At 45.8% G+C, this 25,523-nt stretch overlaps 1 protein-coding gene across 1 annotated transcript; it reads right to left on the bottom strand.

Moving 5' to 3' along the window:
• Positions 1–341: 341 nt before the first annotated feature.
• Positions 342–23,900, bottom strand: LOC141926148 (scavenger receptor cysteine-rich domain-containing protein DMBT1-like). The gene is made up of 20 exons (XM_074831464.1): positions 23,822–23,900; positions 22,227–22,271; positions 20,492–20,539; positions 20,119–20,136; positions 19,556–19,858; positions 18,622–18,666; positions 18,029–18,046; positions 17,467–17,769; positions 17,068–17,097; positions 16,532–16,576; positions 15,939–15,956; positions 15,377–15,679; positions 14,978–15,007; positions 14,525–14,569; positions 13,638–13,791; positions 13,202–13,416; positions 12,808–12,852; positions 10,517–10,667; positions 9,956–10,167; positions 342–995 (listed from the first exon to the last, which is right to left on the bottom strand). Exons 1-20 carry the CDS (start codon positions 23,883–23,885, stop codon positions 955–957), a joined length of 2,133 nt encoding a protein of 710 aa, XP_074687565.1. The 5' UTR covers positions 23,886–23,900; the 3' UTR covers positions 342–954.
• Between the last annotated feature and the right edge of the window lie 1,623 nt (positions 23,901–25,523).

The raw sequence follows: 25,523 nt of genomic DNA, 5'->3' as shown, positions 1-25,523 counted from the left end.
TGGCTACTGAAAGAGAAGGTGTGAACTGAGAAGACAACTTGGGTCCAAGACTTCCAGCTCTATTCAGTGTTACCATCTGTTCACCTTCATGCCCTGACCTTGCCTTCAAACCAGGAGAAGGACCAGCAGGAAGGAAAGGATGCTGCTAGTTGCCAAAGGGAATTGCTCAAGGAAAGTCATTGCTTCATGACTCATGCAAAAATACGTAGATGCATGAAAAGCCACATGCACTCAAAACATCACAGGTGTTGTGCTGCAGGTGTGTGCTATGTGATTTACGTATAAACTCAAGGAAAGTATATAAGGAAGTAATACTCATTTCTTTCTGTGTGAAAGTTTATTTCAACATAAGACATAGAAGTCGTGATTGCTTCTCAGCACCAATCCACTTATAATGTGTTGCTCAACTTTTATTCTACTTTACAACTGATACAAACTGATAAACCATAAAGTCCTCCTACAGAAAGCTAAAATTGCCCTGTATATAACATTTTGTCTAAATGCTTTTAACCATTCCAGCTCCTTTCAAGAATGTGTTTCCATGTCTGGTTTTAGCTAGCCTCCATATTTTTTCCTTTGTTCTCACAACTTGACAACAATAGCATATTTCTGAAGCTTTTCAATGACCCCATGAACTTTAAAAATAATTCTCTGGCCACAATATATCTTTGTCAAGCACTTTTTGTTTATCCTGTGTACCTGCCAGAACTTGGTGTCATCCAAAAAATTTTCTTAAAGCAATTTTACTTCCGGTTAAACATAGAAGTGCAAAGTAAAAGCTGAACTAAGCTACTTAAAAATTAATATATTTTATTTACTTGGAATGTTACCGAATAAAAACAAGTGTCCCTAAATTTTTGATATTCATTGTGTTTAAGGAAATTCAAAAGCTCATAGACTAAGAATTCCTTTTTGTGACGTAACTGTGGTACTGGACTCCAGTCCCATGTCTCATCATATTTGTGGTTCAAGTATATGTATGTGCAGAGAAACACCTGTGGTTCGAAGGGAGAGAAAAACCACATTAAAATTATTTAATGCTTTTAATCCTGAAGAAGCCAACCGAACTAAAGGTCTTGAGTCCCAAAGATATAAGTCTACAGTGCTAACTAGTGCTGGTTTTGATGATTTCCCCACTCAGCCCCACTCATGCAAGGTCTTCCCAAAGATTCCTGAACCGGTAGCCTGGAGAGCAGATGTCTACATTGTTCTGCTCAGTGCTGGTCAGACTCTTTCAGGAATTTTATCTTCTTTCAGCGGTTAAACAATAGAAGAAACAAAGAGCCATAATGGAAAAGTCTTAGGATTACAGCTTTTAGATTTTCTCTGCTCAAGGACCCAAGCATTTATACCTTTCATACAAAAAATGTGTGCCTTGATTTGTCATTTAAAGTAGACTAGATTGTTGTTTGTATCTATCATATTTCTTAACACTTCTTAACACTTTTTGTTGCATTTCCTCCTTGCACTAATCAAAGATCTGAAAGGATCAAGCAGTTTAACTTAGGCTTGCGTAGTTTTAGTAGTTACAATCTGCACCAAAGAAAAAATTATCAATTAAAAGAAATTCTTCATATCTCCAGTCTAATACCCAGTGCAACATGAGCTAGTTTTCTGGGCTGCCTGTTTTATTTTCTCTAAATCACAAGTATAGCAAGATAGAATGAAAAGTGCACTATGTTCCATTTCCTTTTGCTTTCTTTTTTTCCCCACCTAACTGAGCAGATCATTTCTGCTAGTGTGCTTTTCATAATATGAGGAGTGCCCTACATGTGATAATCTGAAGCAACAAGAGCGTGGTGTTTACTAAATGGATGAGCAACGACAAATATAAATACATCTCATCTGTTCCCTCCCTACCCTGGTTACTAGGCATTATATAACAATTTGTAGACAAGGAGAAGAAGTTAGTGAATTTTGCCATGCTAGATGAAGTCACAATTTTACACATATATTGTTGTACTAGATATTGCATAATGTATTGACATTTAACTGGGAGCCAAGATAGGTCATTAAAATTAAATATCTGAATTAGCAACAAAACTTTGTAAATGTTTAAATAAGTTATGTGCATAACTTTTCTGTTATGAATAGTCTCCCAAAATCTTTGGAAATTATAGACATAGTTAAATGTTTGCCTTAACCTCTGCAAGATCAGGCCTCCAACACACCTCTCAAAATCCATTCCAAAGATATTTGCTGAAATGCTTATTGCTCAACTGATGCATGCCGTTCACAAACTTCATGCGGGTGCATATTGTGGGCAGCATACCTCAACCTTCACATTGGAAAACTCCCAAAGGCCAAACCAGACTGTGCTATGCCTTTCTACAGAGCCTGGCAAAACTGGGGCATGACCACACTGATGCCAAGCAGTAGATTTTGTTCTTTAGTATGAAGAGAAAACACAGCAATGATCTTGAGCAGTCTGAACAAGTGATAAGGTCTGCCCAGTGGGCTCCAGCCTGTGTTTGCTGTTACATAAATAACCAAGAATTAGCATAAAGCCTAGAAGCTGGCTGTAGCTTAATGCATGGGAAGGCATTATTGACTGCCCAAGTGTTCACCGCCTGCAGAAAAGTCTAGGCAAGGCTTAGCTGCCAACCCAGTCACTTCAGACCTTGCAAACATATCTTTGTTAGATAAGAGGAATTTTGTATTGGTTTATTTGTCTAAAAAAAGAAAGAAAAAAAAGACTGAAAGGTGGTGGAGACACCTTCAAGTGAGCCGATATCAAATATCTTCTTACGGTTTTCACTGACATTCAGTTTTATTAGATCGATTGTAAACTCAACAAATATGGTCCAAGAACAGTGCGGATCTACAGAAATGTTTAAAACACTCTAAAAAGATTCTGCATTGCATTTGCAAGTTATCTGTTATAAGAATCTCATACATTTCATCCCCTGTATGACGTATATTTTTTTCCTGAGGATTTCACTGTGCAGCAACTGCCTTTCGGTTTGCCTTTCCCTGGTTCATGTGAATACAATAACACAATGAATCTACTCTGTCTTGTCATAAGTATGTATGACTCATGTCTTAAAAAAATAAAAAGACAATAGCCATTGACTTATTCCATTGTGCCTTTGGTAGCTGCCATCCTACAGTGTAGGAAGACTGGTGTAGTTTTGAACCAAGAACCTGAGCTAAGAATAGTAATAATATAGGCTTTTACTGAACTGACAAGTCTTGAAAGAGAAATAAATACTAACACAAGCCTTTTCAAATGAGAATTATCACAACACTTAAGGAAAGAATGATTAAAAAGATGTAAGAGTAGATGTTAGTTATTATTAATCAATATTTGTATTTACTAAAAGCAATGACTACACCATTTGACCTAAATTTTGAGATTTGGTATATAGATGGAAGAGACTCACTGTACATAAACAAGGAATGGTGGGGAAAACTTCAGACCTTAGTGCAAAGATGACAGTGTAAATATTGCTATAGGGATGCTCATATTTTTTCTATTCATTCACCAGTATTTAATAGGGCAGAAAATTATGGAGACTTTTGGAGTTTTGCTGCAGTTATGTAGGTTGTAGATTCATAACAGAAATTACAGTTCCTTAGCTACTCCACGTACTTTGGTCTTAAATATTAAGTACTTGTGAGTCATTTAACTTTCATCCAGTTCAGTCCTCAATCTATGTTATCTTTTAGCCCTCTTCTTCTTCAGAAACCTTACACAGAAAATCTTCCTCCAGCTGTACACAATTACATTATCACAGTGGCAGTGCGATAAGTGAAAAGACATTGAAGTCTGATCTAGGTTTTTTCCCTTGGGAAATTTTGAACATGTTCCAAAACAAGAGGCTGTAACAGTAGCTCAGTTTGCTCGTTCACAGCTCCAATTACACCTAAGGTTAGTCTTGCTTTCTCCAGTATCCTAAACCTTTAAATCATAGAATCATAAAATCGTTTAGGTTGGAATAGACCTTTAAGATCATCAAGTCCAACCAATAACCTAGCACTGCCAAGGCCACCACTAAACCATGTCCATAAGCACCACATTCACAAACCTTTTAAATACCTCCAGGGATGGGGATTCCACCACTTTCTGGGGCAGCCTGTTTGAATGCCTGACAACCCTTTTGGTGAAGAAATTTTTTCTAATATCCAATCTAAACCTCCCATGGTGCAACTTGAGGTTACTTCTTCTTGTTCCGTCGCTTGTTACTTGGGAGAAGAGACCGACACCCACCTCGCTATAACCTCCTTTCAGGCAGTTGTAGAGGGCGATAAGGTCTCCCCTGAGCCTCCTTTTCTCCAGACTAAACACCCTCAGTTCCCTCAGCCGCTCCTCATAAGACTTGTGCTCCAGACCCTTCACCAGCTTCGTTGCTCTTCTCTGGACACGCTCCAGAACCTCAGTGTCTTTCTTGCAATGAGGGACCCAAAACTGAACCTAGTATTCGAGGTGAGGCCTCACCCATGCCGAGTACAGGGGGACAATCACTTCCCTAGTCCTGCTGGCCACACTATTGCTGATACACACCAGTATGCTCTTGGCCTTCTTGGCCACCTGGGCACACTGCTGGATCATGTTCAGCTGCTGTCGACCAACACCCCCAGGTCCTTTTCCATCTGACAGCTCTCCAGTCACTCTTCCTCAAGCCTGCAGTGTTGCATGGGGTTGTTGTGACCCAAGTGCAGGACCCAGCACTCAGCCTTGTTGAACCTTGTACAGTTGGCCTCAGCCCATTTATCTGGCCTGTCCAGCTCCCTCTGTAGAGCCTTCCCACCCTCCAGCAGATCAACACTCCCGCCCAACTTGGTGTCGTCTGCAAACTTACTGAGGGTGCAGTCAATCCCCTCATCCAGATCACTGATAAAGATATTAAACAGAACTGGCCCCAATACTGAGCCCTAGGGAACACCACTTGTGACCAGTGCCAACTGGATTTCACTCCATTCACCACAACTCTTTGGGCTTGGCCATCCAGCCAGTTTTTTACCCAGTGAAGACTATACTCGTCCAAGCCATGAGCAGCCAGTTTCTCGAGAATGCTGTGGGAAACGGTGACAAAGGCTTTACTAAACTCCAGGTAAACAACATCCACAGCCCTTCTCTCATCCACTATGCTGGATAGAAAGAGATCAGGTTAGTCAGGCAGGACCTGCCTTTCATAAACCCATGTTGACTGGGCCTGACCACCTGGTTGTCCTGTACTTGCTGTATGATGGCACTCAAGATGATCTGCTCCACAGCCTTCCCCAGCATTGAGATCATGCTGACAGGCCTGTAGTTCCCTGGATCCTCCTTCCAGCCCTTCCTGTAGATGGACATCACATTTGCAAACTTCCAGCCAACTGGGACCTCCCTGGTTAGCCAGGACTGCTGATAAATGATGGAAAGTGTCTCAGTGAGCACCTTCACCAGCTCCCTCAGGACCCTTGGGTGGATCCCATCTGGCCCCATGGACTCATGTGTGTCTAAGTGGTGTAGCAGGTCACTAACCATTTTCCCTTGGGTTATGGGGGCTTCATTCTGCTCCCTGTCTCAGTCTTCCAGCTCAAAGGACTGGGTACCCTGAGAACAACTGGTCTTATTATTAAAGACTGAGGCAAAGAAGTCATTAATACCTTAGCTTTTTTCTCATTATTTGTCACTAGGTTTCCCCTGTTAGCCAATAAAGGATGGAGATTCTCCTTAGCCCTTCTTCTGTTGCTGATGTATTTATAGAAACATTTTTTATTGTCTTTCATGGCAATAGTCATATTAAGTTCTAGAGGGCTTCGATCCTTCTAGTTTTCTCCCTCCATAACCTCACAATATACTTCTTCCAAAGGTCATGTATGTTGCAATAAAGGTACCAAAGGTCTATTGACTCAGGTGGAACTGACCTGAGAGCAGCCGTTGAAGTCCATCTCCACCTGCCTTGGCCACAGTCCAGGGCCAACCTTGATCACACACAATCCAGCGCTAAGGATGAAAATGCACTTTTCAGAGACATCAAAGAAAAGCTGCTGTGTAATGAGGGCTCCGATGAAGTGTGCTTCGTTGCCAACAGTGTCATGCTCTGCCTCTGCTGTGCCCCATCTTGTGCTGTGGTCACAAGAGGTGCAGCAGGAGAACAGCCCAGCTCATGCAGGCAGCCACAGGCAGGGGATGAGGAAGCACAGCAGTTCTTCAAGGCAACAACTTCTTCAAAGATCTTTCTAGAAGCTTCCTGCTGATGGCCCAGCGGATGAAGATCTCCCAGTATCTCAGTCTAGTACGTACCACCCACAACATTTATTGTTATTTGGAAAAACAGGAGGAGGAGACTTGCAGTTGGCTGATGGCTGTGATGGGGTTTGGCTTCTCAAAACTGCAGTTGGATAGTCAAGACTGATGCTGCATCGGTTTATATAGTGGTTTGTTCTTCTCAGAGCCCAGCGGTGACCAGATGTTGTGTGCAACAGTAACCTGAAGGGGCAAATCGTGCTAGGTCACCTCTGCAACCCCTATGGCGCTGGCCCAGCAGAGCTGTGGATGTCCTGAGGAGGAGTCGGGGGTGTTGCAGCCTGGAGCAGGAGGGTGGCAGACAGGCATTCTTGAAGTGACAGCCCTTTTGCCATCCTACAACTGCCAAGATGTTTGTGCCATACAGCCCTACAGGAAGGGACTATTTGCCCTGGTGATATTCACTTGTGGTGGCAGTCACTTGTTGTGGCTGTAATTGACTTTTCTTTTCTTGCAGAAATTCAGGCAGATAAACTGGTACCTTTGTTTGATATGAAGCAGAGCTATGTATTACCTAAAAAAGTGATACTGACTTTATTTGACCTTATTTGTTGGCAAAGAAAAAAAAAAAACCAACCAAAACCCCAAAACTAGACATGGGACTTTTAAGCTGTTTTCCAGAATTGCTTTTGGCTGACAGTGAAGTGTTAGGTTAGGCTGTAGCAGTAATTATACCATCACAGTAATAATATAATAAAGATTTGTATGAATTTTACAGAGGTGTCTGGCTTAGGCAGTAAGTCACAGACATAAGCTGTTGTGCAGGGCTGAGCTTGCAGCAGATCTGGACCACAAATAAGATCTTCCTGGACTTTTCCAGAACCCTGGTATGTGATGTTCCTGTGTTCTTGCAGGAGAACCCCATACATGAACAACATATTGTTTGGAAAAATTCTTTTTTACAGATGATGCTCTTCAAGACAGCAAAACTTTGAGTTCAAATGCAGACACCTTCAGGGATCAAGACTGTAATGTATTAGAAACACTGTCTTCCTGATCTTGTATTACATAATCTATATTGGAAATCAGCCATAATTGAAAATAGTTCAAATAACACATTTTCTCAACAAGAAGGAGCACCCTAACTAACTAGTCACAAAATATTCAGACATTACGTATGAGGATCCATACGCAATTGGAAGAATAATTTTTTTTCAGTCGTGCATGATTGTCTGTGTATTTTTGGCTGCATAAAACCTTCTCCATCTGAAACATTTCATTATGCTATGCAACTTTTATGCAAAATTTAATCTTCGTCTTAGGGAGTTGGAATTGATAGAAAACAGGACTTAAAAGAAGGCTTAGCAGAGTACAACAGTAGTACTTGAATTCAAGTATTTTGCCTGCTAGCACTGACTGCAGTGGAAACAGAAAACATTACAGGGCAGTTTCAACTGTGTGTACCTTGTCTGAAGGGTAAATTGAAATACATTGCATCTCACTGAGATTTATCAAAGTACCTTTCAGGGGTATGCACACGGGCTCTGATGCTGGCTATCACACAGCACACGTTGTGTGATGCACTCACAACTGCCCTATGGAAAGGAAAGACTCTTGATCTTAATTCATATCTGAGAAAGAGGGAAACAAACTCATGTCTGGTGTGGAGCAGGAACTGGCCATCTGGGTTCCCCAAAACCCAGGCTGTATTTTTCACTAGCAGAGTCAAGATGTCCATCTTGAGAGGAGGGAGCTGATGATTCAGGTACTGTATAAAGATTTGAGAGCCTAATGTTGCAGGTGGCAACTAATTTGAAGGTTGGTTTTGGGCTGCAAACTTTCCCTGGTCTTCTGGCTTCCTTCAGTGCTGAATTGTTATGTCAAGCCCACCTCTTCTCACAAGGTGAGCCTTCACCAGAGAAAGCCTTTCATGCTTGGATTTTAATCTTGGATTGTCAATGAAGTTACTCAATTCAAGGAAATTACTCAATCCATCAAATTACTCAACCAATCTGATCAGCTGCAGGTGTTTATCAAGGCTTACATGATCCGTTATGGAATTAGTTTCTTCACTTTATGTTTCAAAAGAAACCCAACAAGAGTGGAAACAGTAATTGCCAGGGGCCCAACAGCACTAATAAATGGTGCATGAGAAACATCAGCTGGGGCAGGAGCTGAATTCACGTTCTCCTGGATGACAAGAGTTCAACTCAGGGAAAGATGAGAGGACCTGGTTACATTTGATCCCTCATCTTGCTATCTCCAAAACATAAAAAATGAAAAATAATGGCATTCTAGATCAGATTTAAAGATTAGTCAATTTCTTGCACTCTGATACATCCAGGTTCAGGTTTATATTGGTAGAGCTTCTTTATAGAGCTTAAACATTTCACTTTTTTTACCATTAAGAAAACAAACAACAAAAAAAGCTGAGAGATCACAAAGTTTCCAGACTGGCTTTTTGGACGCGACAGCTACAAGCAGCAGGCATTTTGGGAAGAGGTGAGTGCCACAGAGCTGCCTGTGCCCTGTCTCATCCCCACAGAACTGCTGAAGAAGAATTTTTGTTATATGCAGATGAAGACAACTGGTGTAAAGTAGGATTAACAGGCTTGAATCAGTAAGCACATTCCTAATATTTATTGCAGAGCTGCTGGTAATCCAGCAGCAGCATAGTTTCTTTCAGAATTAAATTGGCATTTAAAGATACTATCTGTCAAAGGAGACAGTTTTATTTAAAATCACGTGCATTCCTATTCTCAGCACCAGCTTCCTGAAGCTGTATTGGGCCAGCAACAACAGCCACACTTCCTTGGCCAGAGTTTGCTTCTGTAATCTACATGTAATATTCAGTGCCTACAATGCGGGCCCAGAAAACTACTCACATTAAATGCAGACATAACTGAATTAAATACAACCTCTACAATACTAAATGTCTAAAGGTTCAAGTCCAGCACAGTATTCAAGCTGAAATCTGGCTTAAAACATGATTGGTCATATTTAGTAAAAGCTGTGAGACCTTTTTCACCACAATACTCAGCTTGGGACCTTGAAAATGCCAAGCATTTGCTTCCTTCCACACTTAATTCCTTAGGAGATCAATAACAGGCTATAAGTGAACGCTCTGGCAGCAGATGAAGGAAATACAAGTGGTAATACACCTTATCCCTCGGGAGAAGGAGAGGCAACTCATAATCACCAGGACACTTCCAGTCCCTGCAGAACCCAGTACAGCTTTCAATTTGTGCTGGTTTTCAAAATGAATTCTTCAGTCTGAATTTTTACACACTCACAATATTTGCACGTTTTTTTGAAACACTTAAAGTCATACCTCTCTCACTGTGCCGCAGCCAGTGTATGGTATGTTGAATATAACATAGTGTGAGGTAATGTTGGGTTTGCCATAGGGGTCGTTCAAGGTGAGATTCCAAGCAGAATAGCCTTGTGACTGAAGGTAGTATCTGCTCACAACTACAGGCATGTAGTCTGGCAAACACAGCAGTGCTAGCAGACAGCAAAGAAAATATGTTACAGGCTCATTGAAGTGACCGAGAGAAGCTATAATTGGTGACTTAAATAAACCATATCTTTTGCAGAAGCAGCTGATATTGCAGAATGAGTTCAGAATCCAACCCACATGCTTGCATCTCTCTGAAATGCTACAGATCTAATTTAAAATAACATGAAATAGGTGATTCATTGAAGTGGTACAAGATTAACAACCAGTGAATAAGTAGCAAATAATTGAGAAATGGGTTTCTGCTTTAAACGTGAACTTACTAGTACTCTGATCTGCTGGAGTGGAATAATACTCAGCCTGAAACCCTCTGTATGTGTATCGAGAGTTACTGTAAAATCGGACAGTCAGCAGGTTTGAGGAGGATGTGTACGTGTGAAAAGAACCAGAACACAGTTTCCCAAGGAGAGGAGAGGTATGGAGTGGCCCATCATAGACTTCCACGTAGTCAGACAGGCATCTGCCACCTTCCATCCTGGGGAGAAAACATGGCTAGTTAAATGACTAATTTTTACTTTATTAGTTTTTGGTTTTTTTTTTTTTTTTTTTTTTTTAAATTTTAAACTCAGAACTGTTCAGAACAAAAGAGTACATTTTACTGGTATGACTATCAAAGCTTTGGAACGGAAATTACAACCTCCAATTTCTGTCTTACTAGATGCCAGCCACATTATTGACTAAATAAACAAAAATGAATACATTTTTAATCTCAGATGTACTAAAAGCTTTGAAAAAGATGCTTGAAATGAAGCAGCTATCTGCTTAGTAAGTTCAAGATGTTGAACCTAAACATTCATCTTCTCAAGTAAAAAATTTTTACTTACTGAACATCTCTAAATGTGAGTGTGACATGAAAGTTGCTCTTTACTTCTATTTCCCAGACACAGTTGGCATTGTTCGGATAATTTCTGGGGTAAAATGGACTCTGAAATGTACCAGATGGAGAGGAGAGCAAGCCACCACAAGAATAATCTTCTGCAGAGAAAAGTATGAGAAGAAAAATATATATACACACCATTTAAGGTTGCTTTTGGATTATGTCTATGCAGCATTATAAGTCTAAAATTTAGAGGCAGTGACTTCTACCAGCTTCAATGGTCTTTCTATTAGGTTCATATATCATCTGAATGCAGATTAGGAGATGTTAAGCACACCGAATAGTTTTTATAATGCTGATCTTCAGTGTCTGCGCTAGCAGGATACAAGTGTTTGTTACAGAACTGCACAATTACTGCCATTGGACCTCTGGAGGTCAGCTGTTCTTTGAAAAAGTCACAGCTGAGCCTGGTTCACCTCTACTACAATTGCTAATGACCAAAGGGAAGGGAAGGAAGATCAAAATTATTTTGTTTCTGAACAAGAATGCTGACAAATATCTAATTCATAAGCATGAAGACCTTATGTGACAGTCAAAAAATTGTATGAAATTTATATATAGATCAGATGCAGCCTAATCAACTAACAGGAGAATCAAGATCTAAGAAAGTTTAGAAGTAAAATAAAGTCATGGATTTCCCAGATACTTTTCAGTACATGCTCAAACTACTCCAAGAGAAGAGAAATGTGCAAATAGACACCACCTTTTGAATTATATTCCAAATTAGAAAAAATTACACATTTACTTCTTTTAACCTAAAGAATGAACAAGAGACTTACTGAAGTCTAAGAGATTTCAGTTTTTATTTTCACCTTCTAGCAAACATGAAAAAACCTTTCTCTCTAATACCTAATATTTACTATGTGAACAATTAAACTTTCAAAATATGCACTATCCTCAAATTATGTGCTTGAAAAAACAGCTGAAATAGGAATTAGTAGAACAACAATACTTGAGAAGTGGTCAAAAACAATGCTACCTAAGCACTTGTGAAATTACTGCTCGACTGCAAAGAAGTGACTACACTAACCTGCATGGCTATTTTGGGATATTTTGAGGTATTGTCCTTTTGGTATTAAATGAAGAGGGTTATGCCCCAAAATTATAAGCAGTAATATCCCTCTCATTGGCTACAACCAGGACCAAGCAATTCCTCTGCTTGCACTCATACACACACAGCCCCAACACAAACACAAGCCCTTCCATCTGGGGACCCCATCTCAGATGCTCCATATATGTCCTGCCTGAACATCAGGAAACTCTGTTTTACTGTGAGGGTGACTGAGCATGGGCACAGGTTGCACACAGGTGGTGGATTCTCCATCCTTGGAGACAGCCAAGAGCCATCTGGACATGGTCTTGGGCAGCCAGCTCTAGGTGACCTGGCTTTAGCAGGGGGGTTGGACCAGATGACCTCCAGAAGTCCTTTCCAACCTCAGCCATCCTGTGATTCTGTGACCCGTAACTGGGGGAAAGAGCTAGTCAGACTCCTCAAATCCTCCAAACCTATCTGAGGTTGATGACACAGTGGGTGTTGAGCTGGAGCCACCTGGTGCTGCAGGGAGAGAGCAGCAGGTGAATGCGCAGCATTTTGCCTAAGAGAAACAACCCTCTGGAAGTCACCCCTCCCCAGAAGGGCTCCCAGGACACTGAAACTCCTGTGACACCACAACCCAAGACCCACAGTCACCACCTGGATGCGTGACAAGTCCCTGTGTGACTGCACCTCAAAGCCTTCCCCCTCCATCCCACCAGTCCTGAGCACAGCTCGCATTCTGCATGTGCAATAGCTCCCAACAGCAGGGCCTCGAATGTCTTTGTTAGTCACTGGGATGATGGGACAGAGTGGATCCTCAGCAAGTTTGTTGACGACACCAAACTGAGAGGCTGATCCACCAGAAGGTCCTGCTGGCATCCAGAGGGACCCCAACAGGCTGGAGAAACAGGCCAACAGGAGCTTCATGCAGTTTAACAGGAGAAGCACCAAGTCCTGCTCCTGGGTAAGAACAACCCCAAGCACCAGTACGTGCTGTGGGCTGCTTGCTCGGAAGCAGCTCTCCAGAAAAGACCCTGGGGGTCCTGGTGGACACCAAGTTCAACATGACCCAGCAATGGTTTAGCAGGGGGTGTTGGACTAGATGACCTCCAGAGGTCCCTTCCAACCTCAGCCATACTGTGATTCTGTGACCCTGAGCAAGGGAATGAGATAACCAGACCCCTCAACCCCTCCAGACCTACCTGCGGTTGGCGTCACGGGAGGAGTCAAGCTGGAGATACCTGGCACTGCAAGGAGAGAGCAGCAAGTGAGAGAGCAGCATTTTACCTAAGACGAAGAGCCCAGTGGGAGTATCCCAGGGTCTGCCTGCAGTAAAGGCTGGAAAGATCAATGATGGTTCAGCAGCAGCACTGGCAGAGGTGGAGAAATCCCTGTCCTTGCCCATTAGGCAAAGAAACAGCATTTTGGCAGCAGTCTGGTGGCCGTCCTTTCCAAAAAGATGCCCCTGACCCAAAATGCCTGTCAGTGGTGCCAGAGGGTCTGGATTTCCATAGGCGTCAGGAGCCATCAGAAGGCCTTTAAGAAAGAGTTTGTGCTTCTGCCCTGGCAAAGAGTAAAGGATGGCTCTGGTCTTACCTGTGGTGCTGCTGGAGGTGGAAAATGAGTAGTAGTAGGCCTCGAAACCTCTCCGGGTGATGCTGATGTCACTGCGAAACAGGATGGTCAGCTGGTGCCCAGATGACTTGAAGACTTGACGGTCATTCCTGCAAACAGTCCCGAGAAGTGGGCTCCCAGGGGACCCCCCGTCATACACCTCGATGGCGTCATACCGGCAGTTGCTGCCTTCTAGCCTGAGGAAGGAGAGAAGGGTCTGTCTGCAACGTAGGCCGTGCGGCCTCCGAGCACGAGTAGCAGCAGGAGCTGCAGGGCTTAAGCAACCGGACTCCTGGCCTGGCCCCAGCGCTTGGGCAGAGGTGGCCAAGGCCCCACGATGGGGACAAAGCCACCCGTGAGCCCACAGCTGGCACTGGGCACCCTGCCCACACCACAGCTGCCACCCTGCTGGACTCACTCGACATCCAAAAACTGGAGCTCGACTCTGCGATCCAGCTCCCGCAGCTGTATGCGCCACACGCAGCGGGCGCTGTTGGGGTAGGAGTCGGGGTAGCCTGGGCTCTGGACTGAGCCGGACAAACCCTGAAGCAAGCCACCACAGGAGCTGGCCCCTGAGGAAAAGAGCAGAGCCTGGGGATGGGCAGAGAGTTCTTGAAATCCCGTCACCAGAAGATGTCAGAGAAGGGCTGTGCCACAGTCCCACAGAGACTCTCCCTCCTGGGCACATGGCTACACCCCAAAGCCTTATCCCTGCCTCCCCCCAGCCCACAGCACAGGTTCTCTCAGCATGGGCAGTAACCCGCTCAGCAGGGCCTGGCCGTCCACAGGAACACCTGGGGCAGGAGACAACCAGACCCCTTAACCCCTCCAGACCTAAATGTGATCAATGACACAGGGGGAGTCAAGCTGAAGCTACCTGGTCCTGCAGGGAGAAATCAACATGTCAGTGAGCAGCATTTTTCCTAAGAGGAATAACCTGCTGGGAGACAACCCTCTCCAAAAGCCAGGCTCTTTCCATTGATGCCACTGATGGCACAAGTGGCCATGGGCACAAACTGAAACACAGGAGGTTCCCTCTGAATATCAGGAAACGCTTTTTCACTGTGAGGGTAACTGAGCATGGGCACAGGTTGCCCACAGAGATGTTGGACTCTCCATTCTTGGAGATAGCTAAGAGCCTTCTGGACATGGTCTTGGGCAGCCAGCTCTAGGTGACCTAGCTTTAGCACGGGCGTTGGACCAGATGTCCTTAAGAAGTCCCCTCCAACCTCAGCCATCCTGTGATTCTGTGATCCATAACTAGGGGCAGGAGCTAGTCAGACCTCTCAAACCCTCCTGACATACCTGTGACCAATGACACGGGGGAAGTTGAGCTGAAGCTATCTGGTGCTGCAGGGAGAGAGCAGAAGGTGAGCAAACAGTGGTTTGCCTATGAGGAACAACCTGCCAGGAGCCACTGCTCTCCAAAGGGAATCCCAGGTCAATGAAACACAAAACCGACAGTTGGCACTGCAACGTGGCAGGACTGAGCAAGACAGCAGCAGTACCAACCATCCCAGCACTTGCTCAAGGGCATCAACAGTGCAGCACCATGAAGGCCAGCACCAAAACTCTCCCACAGAAGAAGCAACTACACAATCCCAAAGGGTTTCAAGTGATCCTGCATCTCCCTGAGCATCAGGAGCATTCCCCAGGGTCTGCAAGCACAGCCCATGTTTGGGGCTTGTGCTCTGATGGAGACAGAGCATCCCAGGGGCAGAGCACACCACAGAAAAGGAAACACAAATCTCTGCTTACATGTTGGCGGAGGCACTGTTAGTCCTGAGTCTAGAAAAGGAGAAAAGCAGAGGGCGTGAGGCACACGGACCCCTTGGCTCCCCTCGCATCACATGCTATAAGCTCACAGAGAGCTATGGAGGGACCCGTGGGGAGGATGGTCTGGCTCAAAACCAACCCCCTCCTCACACCCTGCTCTGCGTGCGAGCCATCGCCCAAACCTCAGGTCTCCCGAGCACAGTCTGCAAGAGCAGCCACGGTGCCCCCTCAGAAACACAGGACCCTGCGTCAGGGACACGGACCCATGACCCGCTGCTGCCCTGCAGAGCACGCAGCAAGGGCTGGCCAGCTTCGCCCAGACTCACACAAACTCCCGACAGGGTGTCTTCAGGAACACACCATCAAAATGCAAAAACCCACCTGAGCATATGACAGAAGCGTCCCCGGAATAACAGCCAGAGTACTCTTCCTTGAAAGGGCACTCCCACAAATAGTCTTCAGAGCCCGTGCAATCCACCTCCGTCATCATGTACGGGTACCAGCCGCTCGATGGGAAATGCTGCATCACACCAAGAGGCGAGCCGCAGCCAAGCTGCCTGCACGCAACCTGGGCGTCTTGCAGGTCCCACAAGTACCCACACACTTTTGCCCAGCCTCCAAAGTAGAAGACTTCCACGTTGCCTGCACATCTGTTCGGCCCACCGGTCAGCTGCAGCAACAGCTCTTGGAGAGACACAAACCCCCCGGTCAGGCCAGCGGTGTTCTGGTTGCAGGCAACGACAGTGGATGGGAGAGCGCAGGCTCCCACGTCCTCCTGGGCACGGCTGCCCCTGACACCCAGCGCCATCCACCCGCAGCACGGCCCAGGGCCGGCACCACTTTCTCGGGCTCCCATGCTGGGGGACACAGAGGCTGGGGCAGCAGTGCGCATACATGTCCCCGTGCCCAGGGCCACGACGACAGACCTGGCAGGCAGACTCACCATCAGCTATGATTCCAACTGTGGAGGAGAACAAGCAGAAAAAAACACACGGAGAGCAAGCGAGTTAGGACAAATCCCTTGGGGGCCATCGGTGTCCTTTACCCTTTCCCCAGTGAGTCAAGTCAGAGTCCCCAGTGAAGGGCACAAGCAACAGAAGATCACTTTTCCTCCTACCACGGATGCTGGCTGCTGGGGGCCGAGCAATCCCTGAAATCCTGGCTCACAATCAACTACTCCCTCACACACACCCTTCGCCCCAGCAGCAAGCAAACACAGGAGCCTTTTTGTCTGTGATCTCCACCTGACACGTTGCACCAGTGTCACTGGCTTCATTACACTCTATGCTTTCCGTTACTCATCATGGACAGCCAGCAAAATTTTTATGCTATGAAGACTTCTCGGTTAACTCATAGGATTAACCATGATCAAGCACGTGGTTTATGCTCTGACTACCATCACGGAAATACTTCCCAACAAGATCATACAAGGGACATCCCAACAGCATGAGGGTGGTAAACTTAGAAAGCCGTGTTTCATGTCTGGATTAGGCCTGGTCTATCATAGTGGGAAAGACAGTACTAAATCCAACTTACAAGTCGTCCTCTCTGTTGTTGTCGGGATTGTTGTAGTTGTTGTGGCTAGAGGAAAATAAATACCCACCGTGAAACCCCACCTTAAGAAAACAAAGACTGCCAGAAGCACAACAAAAGAGGTTCCCATGTGCAAGCTTCGGCAAGAATAGCTATTACCCATCACAAAGATTTGCAGGAGGGGAAGAAAGCTAAAACTATTTCAGGGATGAGACTGAAAAGAAAGACGAGGCTAGCAGAGAAGAGAAACACTCAAAACAGAATGGCTGAACCCACCACATTGCATCACCTGATGCCCATAAGGCACTGCGATACAGAAGCCCCAAAACACCACGTGGACAGATCCCAGGGACAGTGTGTATTAACCATGTCCCAAGGACACTCATCTGCAACCAAGTGATCCCTCGTCTCCCTGAGCATCAGGAGTATTCCCCAGGGTCTGCAAGCACAGCCCATGTTTGGGGCTTGTGCTCTGATGGAGACAGAGCATCCCAGGGGCAGAGCACACCACAGAAAAGGAAACACAAATCTCTGCTTACATGTTGGCGGAGGCACTGTTAGTCCTGAGTCTAGAAAAGGAGAAAAGCAGAGGGCGTGAGGCACGTGGACCCCTTGGCTCCCCTCGCATCACATGCTATAAGCTCACGGAGAGCTATGGAGGGACCCGTGGGGAGGATGGTCTGGCTCAAAACCAACCCCCTCCTCACACCCTGCTCTGCGTGCGAGCCATCGCCCAAACCTCAGGTCTCCCGAGCACAGTCTGCAAGAGCAGCCACGGTGCCCCCTCAGAAACACAGGACCCTGCGTCAGGGACACGGACCCATGACCCGCTGCTGCCCTGCAGAGCATGCAGCAAGGGCTGGCCAGCTTCGCCCAGACTCACACAAACTCCCGACAGGGTGTCTTCAGGAACACACCATCAAAATGCAAAAACCCACCTGAGCATATGACAGAAGCGTCCCCGGAATAACAGCCAGAGTACTCTTCCTTGAAAGGGCACTCCCACAAATAGTCTTCAGAGCCCGTGCAATCCACCTCCGTCATCATGTACGGGTACCAGCCGCTCGATGGGAAATGCTGCATCACACCAAGAGGCGAGCCGCAGCCAAGCTGCCTGCACGCAACCTGGGCGTCTTGCAGGTCCCACAAGTACCCACACACTTTTGCCCAGCCTCCAAAGTAGAAGACTTCCACGTTGCCTGCACATCTGTTCGGCCCACCGGTCAGCTGCAGCAACAGCTCTTGGAGAGACACAAACCCCCCGGTCAGGCCAGCGGTGTTCTGGTTGCAGGCAACGACAGTGGACGGGAGAGCGCAGGCTCCCACGTCCTCCTGGGCACGGCTGCCCCTGACACCCAGCGCCATCCACCCGCAGCACGGCCCAGGGCCGGCACCACTTTCTCGGGCTCCCATGCTGGGGGACACAGAGGCCGGGGCAGCAGTGCGCATACATGTCCCCGTGCCCAGGGCCACGACGACAGACCTGGCAGGCAGACTCACCATCAGCTATGATTCCAACTGTGGAGGAGAACAAGCAGAAAAAAACACACGGAGAGCAAGCGAGTTAGGACAAATCCCTTGGGGGCCATCGGTGTCCTTTACCTTTTCCCCAGTGAGTCAAGTCAGAGTCCCCAGTGAAGGGCACAAGCAACAGAAGATCACTTTTCCTCCTACCACGGATGCTGGCTGCTGGGGGCCGAGCAATCCCTGAAATCCTGGCTCACAATCAACTATTCCCTCACACACACCCTTCGCCCCAGCAGCAAGCAAACACAGGAGCCTTTTTGTCTGTGATCTCCACCTGACACGTTGCACCAGTGTCACTGGCTTCATTACACTCTATGCTTTCCGTTACTCATCATGGACAGCCAGCAAAATTTTTATGCTATGAAGACTTCTCGGTTAACTCATAGGATTAACCATGATCAAGCACGTGGTTTATGCTCTGACTACCATCACGGAAATACTTCCCAACAAGATCATACAAGGGACATCCCAACAGCATGAGGGTGGTAAACTTAGAAAGCCGTGTTTCATGTCTGGATTAGGCCTGGTCTATCATAGTGGGAAAGACAGTACTAAATCCAACTTACAAGTCGTCCTCTCTGTTGTTGTCGGGATTGTTGTAGTTGTTGTGGCTAGAGGAAAATAAATACCCACCGTGAAACCCCACCTTAAGAAAACAAAGACCGCCAGAAGCACAACAAAAGAGGTTCCCATGTTCAAGCTCTGGCAAGAATAGCTATTACCCATCACAAAGATTTGCAGGAGGGGAAGAAAGCTAAAACTATTTCAGGGATGAGACTGAAAAGAAAGACGAGGCTAGCAGAGAAGAGAAACACTCAAAACAGAATGGCTGAACCCACCACATTGCATCACCTGATGCCCATAAGGCACTGCGATACGGAAGCCCCAAAACACCACGTGGACAGATCCCAGGGACAGTGTGTATTAACCATGTCCCAGGGACACTCATCTGCAACCAAGTGATCCCTCGTCTCCCTGAGCATCAGGAGTATTCCCCAGGGTCTGTAAGCACTGCCCATATTGGATCTTGTGCTCTGACGGAGACAGAGCATCCCAGGGGCAGAGCACACCACAGAAAAGGAAACAGAAATCTCTGCTTACGTGTTGGCGGAGGCACTGTTAGTCCCGAGTCTGGAAAAGAAGAAAAGCAGAGGGCGTGAGGCACACGGACCCCTTGGCTCCCCTCGCATCACATGCTATAAGCTCACAGAGAGCTATGGAGGGACCCGTGGGGAGGATGGTCTGGCTCAAAACCAACCCCCTCCTCACACCCTGCTCTGCGTGCGAGCCATCGCCCAAACCTCAGGTCTCCCGAGCACAGTCTGCAAGAGCAGCCACGGTGCCCCCTCAGAAACACAGGACCCTGCGTCAGGGACACGGACCCATGACCCGCTGCTGCCCTGCAGAGCACGCAGCAAGGGCTGGCCAGCTTCGCCCAGACTCACACAAACTCCCGACGGGGTGTCTTCAGGAACACACCATCAAAATGCAAAAACCCACCTGAGCATATGACAGAAGCGTCCCCGGAATAACAGCCAGAGTACTCTTCCTTGAAAGGGCACTCCCACAAATAGTCTTCAGAGCCCGTGCAATCCACCTCCGTCATCATGTACGGGTACCAGCCGCTCGATGGGAAATGCTGCATCACACCAAGAGGCGAGCCGCAGCCAAGCTGCCTGCACGCAACCTGGGCGTCTTGCAGGTCCCACAGGTACCCACACACTTTTGCCCAGCCTCCAAAGTAGAAGACTTCCACGTTGCCTGCACATCTGTTCGGCCCACCGGTCAGCTGCAGCAACAGCTCTTGGAGAGACACAAACCCCCCGGTCAGGCCAGCGGTGTTCTGGTTGCAGGCAACAACAGTGGATGGGAGAGCGCAGGCTCCCACGTCCTCCCCTGGCACGGCTGCCCCTGACACCCAGCGCCATCCACCTGCAGCACAGCCCAGGGCCAGCACCACCTTCTCGGGCTCCCATGCTGGGGGACGCAGAGGCCGGGGCAGCAGTGCACGTGCACGTCCCTGTGCCCAGGGCCACAACGATGGACCTGGCAGGCAGACTCACCATCAGCTATGATTCCAACTGTGGAGGAGAACAAGCAGAAAAAAACACACAGAGAGCAAGTGAGTTATGACAAATCCCTTGGGGGCCATCGGTGTCCTTTACCTTTTCCCTGGTGAGTCAAGTCAAGTCCCCAGTGAAGGGCACAAGCGACAGAAGATCGCTTTCCTCCTACCACGGATGCTGGCTGCTGGAGGCCGAGCAATCTCTGAAATCCTGGCTCCCAAATAACTTTGTTCTCACACACAACCCCATCCCCAGCATAAAGGAAACGTGACGTTTTTGATCATCACCTTTCTTCCCAAGAATAAATATGAGTTAAATATATAAAGCTATCACTACCATATAAAGTGAAAATCCGATAGATTTTACTTACTAGTAGTGGTCTCAGTTGTTGTTGGGGGAGCTGTACTTGTTGTTTCTTCTAGAGAAGAAAAAAATATGCATGATACCATATGGGGAGGTCAACAAGGCAAATATCATTTGAAACTTCCCCAGACACTGTTCCAGCCTCTAGTAATTCGTGGCTGATAAACTTTAGATCCAACAATTCTTTCTATTTCAGTAAACCTCAGCAGTTTTTTCCTGCATTAAACAACAAATCTCTTTGTGAACCCACCAAAACCTGCAACTGGCCCGGACGGTGCCATGTGCCCTCAAAGTGAGAAGTCTCTTTCTCTGTTTGCTTTGAACAAGGTAACTGCTGATTTCACCTGATCTGATCAGAAGTTCATGGCTCTGCTTCTTGCATGAGAATAGGCTGTGAACAACTGTCTCCTCCTCCCTTTCTCTATACCAAGAACAACAAATCTACCCTAAAATTCTTAACAGCAATGAATATGACAGAAAACTATCTGGGGAGCTGGTCAGAGAAAGGCTGATAAGGAAGGGAGGCTGCAAATCCAACTATCGTTCTTCATTTTGCACAGCTGCAGACAAAATCTACCTGTGACAAGTTTTGCTCACATTCCCACCACATTTAAGCTACTCTTGCTCCCTCTGAGATTTCATCATACCTTGCTGCTAAGCCCAGCTGGTAGCATAAACTCTGGGTCAGAGTTTTCCCTGCTAAGGCTCCTGTGCAGGACACTCGATGGAGAGCCCTCCAGGTGGCACCAGCAGATCAGAGGTGTCCTGTGGGACAGGGCTCTTGCAGGCCCAGAAGGGTGATCTTCCTAGTGTTTCATCTAACCTAGAGTTGTTTTCTGAGATAGGGCTTTATGGGGTTACTCAAACCCTGGGCGAAGGACAGTGTATAGACCACCATTACCCTTCTGCATCAGGCCTGACAACTCTCCAAACGTCCTCTCAGAGAAATGTTTAAAAGGATTTAAAATAGGTGTGTTTCACTGTTTAAAAACTAGTTTCAAAATATAAACAAAGTTGTTCCAGTGTTTGACTTATTTTAATAATTGCAGTTACTGAAACAAAAGTGGTTTCCATATTGCCTTAATCACAGTGTCACTATATTATTTTGTAAGAACTGCGGTTTTGGAAAAGATGAGCTGATGGGTCTTGTAAGAGGAGAGCGAGCATGGATGAGCCTAGAAAAATTAGGCCACCGGATCAGGTGACAGCACCAATCTTATAATCGAATAAGGGCATTTCACAGGGCCAGTGAGGTCCTGCTCTGTCTCTGTATAGGTCAATGGAAAACAGTCTACAAACTTGTATTCAGTTAAAATTTGTCTGTTCAAACTGTGGATAACTTTCCTCTGGGCTTTCAGATACTCAGAAACTGCTGCATTTATACAGTCCTTATTTTTCACACAGCATTATTATCTTAAGGTTTTAATACAAGCACTTACTTATTTAAGCTCTTCCTTGCACCAATGACTTGCATTTTTTTCTTGGAGAGGAGTGACATATATTCAGTTACATGTTGCATTTTAAGTGCATGCACATGCTACCATATAGATTGTGTATGGGTACATTTCAGCATCTAGGAGGCCAGTCTGAAGGACACTGAACCCCTGACTATAAGGGTAGGTTGGCCTCATTGTCTACAACTGTACTAGAAACGTTTTCAGATGCAAACATCAACTTGGAGAGAATATTTCGCAATGCCAACTCTATAAACAATGTACATTTTAATATAACTTTTAAGCTACCTGTTCTTAGGAGCGTTTCTGTTCTAGAAGGTGCTGATGTCCAAACTGCAGACGTTGCAACCATGAGCGACCAAAAAAAAAAAACAACCAGTTGGAAGAACATTACATGAATTAAGTGGATGGAAAGTTTGCATGCACAGGATCCCCTGGTGACACTGATAAAGGGATGGCTGCTGATTTACAGCTGAGTGGATCAGGTCCAACTACTGTTGGACATGGAAATCCTGCTCCATGGGCAGCCTGAGAGGTGGGAACATGCCTTCACTGACTAATATCATGTACGACAAGGCCTGTAACATTGGCCCTTAAAACACACAGATTCTGTATTTAAAGTGATTTCTGGATGTAGAAGATCCTAACAGGGAGATGTGACATTTATTCAGTGAGTAGGGAACTTTTCAACACGTCCCACCACACAGCTCCTCATGCATGCAAGGCTTTAAATCTACATTAGATGGTAATGAAAGGATTAAACAGTAACTCAGTATTTTCCAGGTCAATATCAACATTCCATCTTAGTTTTTGATATCACTAATTGCACTTCAAATATTTATGGAGGGAGTAAATAATAAGAGCATTAAAAACCTGACCCCAGGAACAGCCCTGAATGCTTATTTCTTTCCACTGTGTATGTGGATGTGTGTGGGAGAACAGAAAGGCAAAGTAGGTTTTTGCTTTTGGTTCATTAGTCAAAGCCAAGTTCATTTCAGAACTGTAAGTCTGAAAGAGGAAGGGATGGAAAGACAGCAGCTTTGGCAAACACTTTTGATCTTTTTCCGTTCCACCCTCCTGCACAAAGAATGCGACAGCAGCTGCTTGAAAATAAATGCCTTGTTTCTCACAACACCATGCTGGCACTCTGCTCAGCCAGGGAAGCCTCACCTGAAAAAGGGGAAAGTGTGTTTTGAACACAGGAAGACCATTTTACCCTGTTTGAAGCATCCTCCCTCCCAGCAGACCCTCCCGATATTTGTACTGGTCCCAAAAGGGACGAAAGTAGCTGGGCAGATGCAACCAAATCAAATTACACTCGTAACAGGAATTAGACTATGGAAAACTAGAATAATATAAAATGACAGTAATTCTTATTATATTCTAATAATTACAATATTAAGAGGAACAGGGACAAGTGCCGTACTTGTTTTATCTAGGGCACTCTGTTATTAAACACCAATGTGTTAGTTGTGAAAATATACTTAATCAAATACAAAATATATGGTTCAAAGAGCACCTCAAGCTCTTTAAAATAAACATGCATTTAATCCAGAAAATACGTATTAGTCTTTAAATTCATTATCCCAATACAAAGATTCAGAAAATTATATCATTGGCTTTACAGTATATTCAAATGAATTTCCTTTACTAGTCTCTTTACAAAAATGGTGAGAACAACAATTTAAATTCACTAAGCAGTTTCAGTAAAAGCTTTTGAATTAATGAGTATAACAATTTATTTGCTCAGCTCACAGGTTTGACCTGCTCATGGTTTTTGAAAGAGCTAAGCCATGCTGCTGAATCCTCTTCTACCCTTAAATCTCAACATTAGCCTGATGTGAAATATAGTCATGAAGGTGATCAGAAGTGAGACTCTTTACCTGCATCCACCTGAATTTGAAGACTTATCATTACCATCCAAGACAAGATCATGGCAGCAGCCATCTCCCTGGAGCTCCTGATACAGGAGGGCACCAGAATTTATAAGCAGAGACGCTAAAGGGTGTAGCTCAGCAGTCCAATCTGATCCTTTGGTAAGTCAATACCAAACACATTCCCTTATAGCATTACTTCCCTAACTTTCATGACTCTATGTTTGATTTATTACCCAACTTTTTATAGCTTCCTGGTTCTACAAGAAGACAACACCTGCTGTTTTGATCAGGGAAGGTAGAGAACAAAAGTGGTTGCAATAGCTGCTATTTTCCCATCCTGTCTCTCTTCCAGCTGTGAAGTTCTGTTGATGTCACTGATGTAACATGTCCCTTTCTTGCATCTGAGTGGTATCTGAGCTAAACTTGCCTTTTAAGTATGTGTTGCAGAGCCTTCCTTTTTATCACTGCAGATGTGGGAGGGTAAGAGCATGGTGGGAAACAATCGAGGGGCTGATGGAGACCCTTCTGACTGGCCTGGACTCCCCTGGGAGTCCAGAAAAGCAAAAAAAGGATTAAAAACATTGAAAACTCAACAAAAGCTGTTAATATTTAAATGGAAAAGGAGAGCATGTGAGACAACTCCAAAGATTGTCTGAGGCAAGGTCAGAGTGCTGGTCCACACAGGTCCCAAGAGATTGTAATGGCAAGTATCACTGCGTGGCCACCCTGCTTGAGGACTGGCATTTGCTGCTTGGAACCCAGCATCTCAGTTCTTCCATCTCTAGATTAAAAGAAAACAAGTGTGGTGGATCAGCCTTAGCAGGCTGCAAGGCATCCACCCAGGTCCTCTCTCATTCCTCCTCCTCAACAGGGCATGAAGAGAAAATAAGGTGAAAAAGCTCATGGGTCAAGATAAGGACAGGGAAGTAACTGATTATTGTCACAGGGAAAACAGCCTCAACTTGGGGAAAAATAATTTAGTTTACTGCTAATTAAAATAAATTTGGATAGTGAGAAACAAATTAAAACAACACCTCCCCTACTCCCCATTTTCCCAGGCTCAGCTTCATTCCTTCATTTCCAACTCCTCTACCTCTCCCCTCCCTGAGCGGGGGGGATAAGGGGAATGGGGGGCTGTGGTCACTCCACAGCAGTTTGCCTCTCCTGCTCCATGCTCCTCACTCTTTTCCCCTGTTCCAGTGTGGGTTCTTCCCATGGGCTGCGGTCCTTCAAGATCAACCTGCTCCAGCATGGGCTCTCCATGGCCACAGCTCCTTCAGGAAATGTCCCCTTGCTCCAGCACAGGGCCCTCCATGGGCTGCGAGGCAACCTCAGCTACAGCATCTAGAGCACCTCCTCCCCCTACACCTTCTCTGACCTTGGTGTTCACAGGGCTATTCCTCACATTCCACCCCCCACCCCCCACCCCGTGTGGCGTTTTGCTCTTTCTCAAATATACTTTCACAGAGGTGCCACCAGCATGGCTCAGCTATGCCCTGAGGTGAAGCTGTTGCAGGGCTGGCTGGAACACACCAAAGCGCCAGAGACACGGGGTCAGAGATCAAGATGCCAGCTGGCACCAGACAGAACCACCCTTTCTGTTTACCGTACTGCTTCATACATTTTGTACATACAAATGTACAAAAAAGTACATTTGCTTCATACAGTGGTCACTACATGGTCCCTGATACTGCAGAAAAAAATCCAA

This window comes from Strix aluco, chromosome 7, assembly GCF_031877795.1.
Source record: "Strix aluco isolate bStrAlu1 chromosome 7, bStrAlu1.hap1, whole genome shotgun sequence".
Lineage (NCBI taxonomy): Eukaryota > Metazoa > Chordata > Aves > Strigiformes > Strigidae > Strix > Strix aluco.
This window is presented reverse-complemented; position numbering and strand designations above follow the sequence as displayed.

Bases quoted from the DNA above. Each gene is read 5' to 3' on its own strand.
- LOC141926148 (XM_074831464.1), bottom strand. From the start codon at position 23,885: ATGGCTGCTGCCATGATCTTGTCTTGGATGGTAATGATAAGTCTTCAA. The intron at 13,792-14,524 runs GTATGTCAGGAG...TCTTTTCCTCAG, and splicing joins CCCCGTGTCATTGGTCACAG to GGGCCAGCTCCTGTGGTGGC. The intron at 10,668-12,807 runs GTAGGTCTGGAG...TTTTCTCTGCAG, and splicing joins TCCCGTGACGCCAACCGCAG to AAGATTATTCTTGTGGTGGC.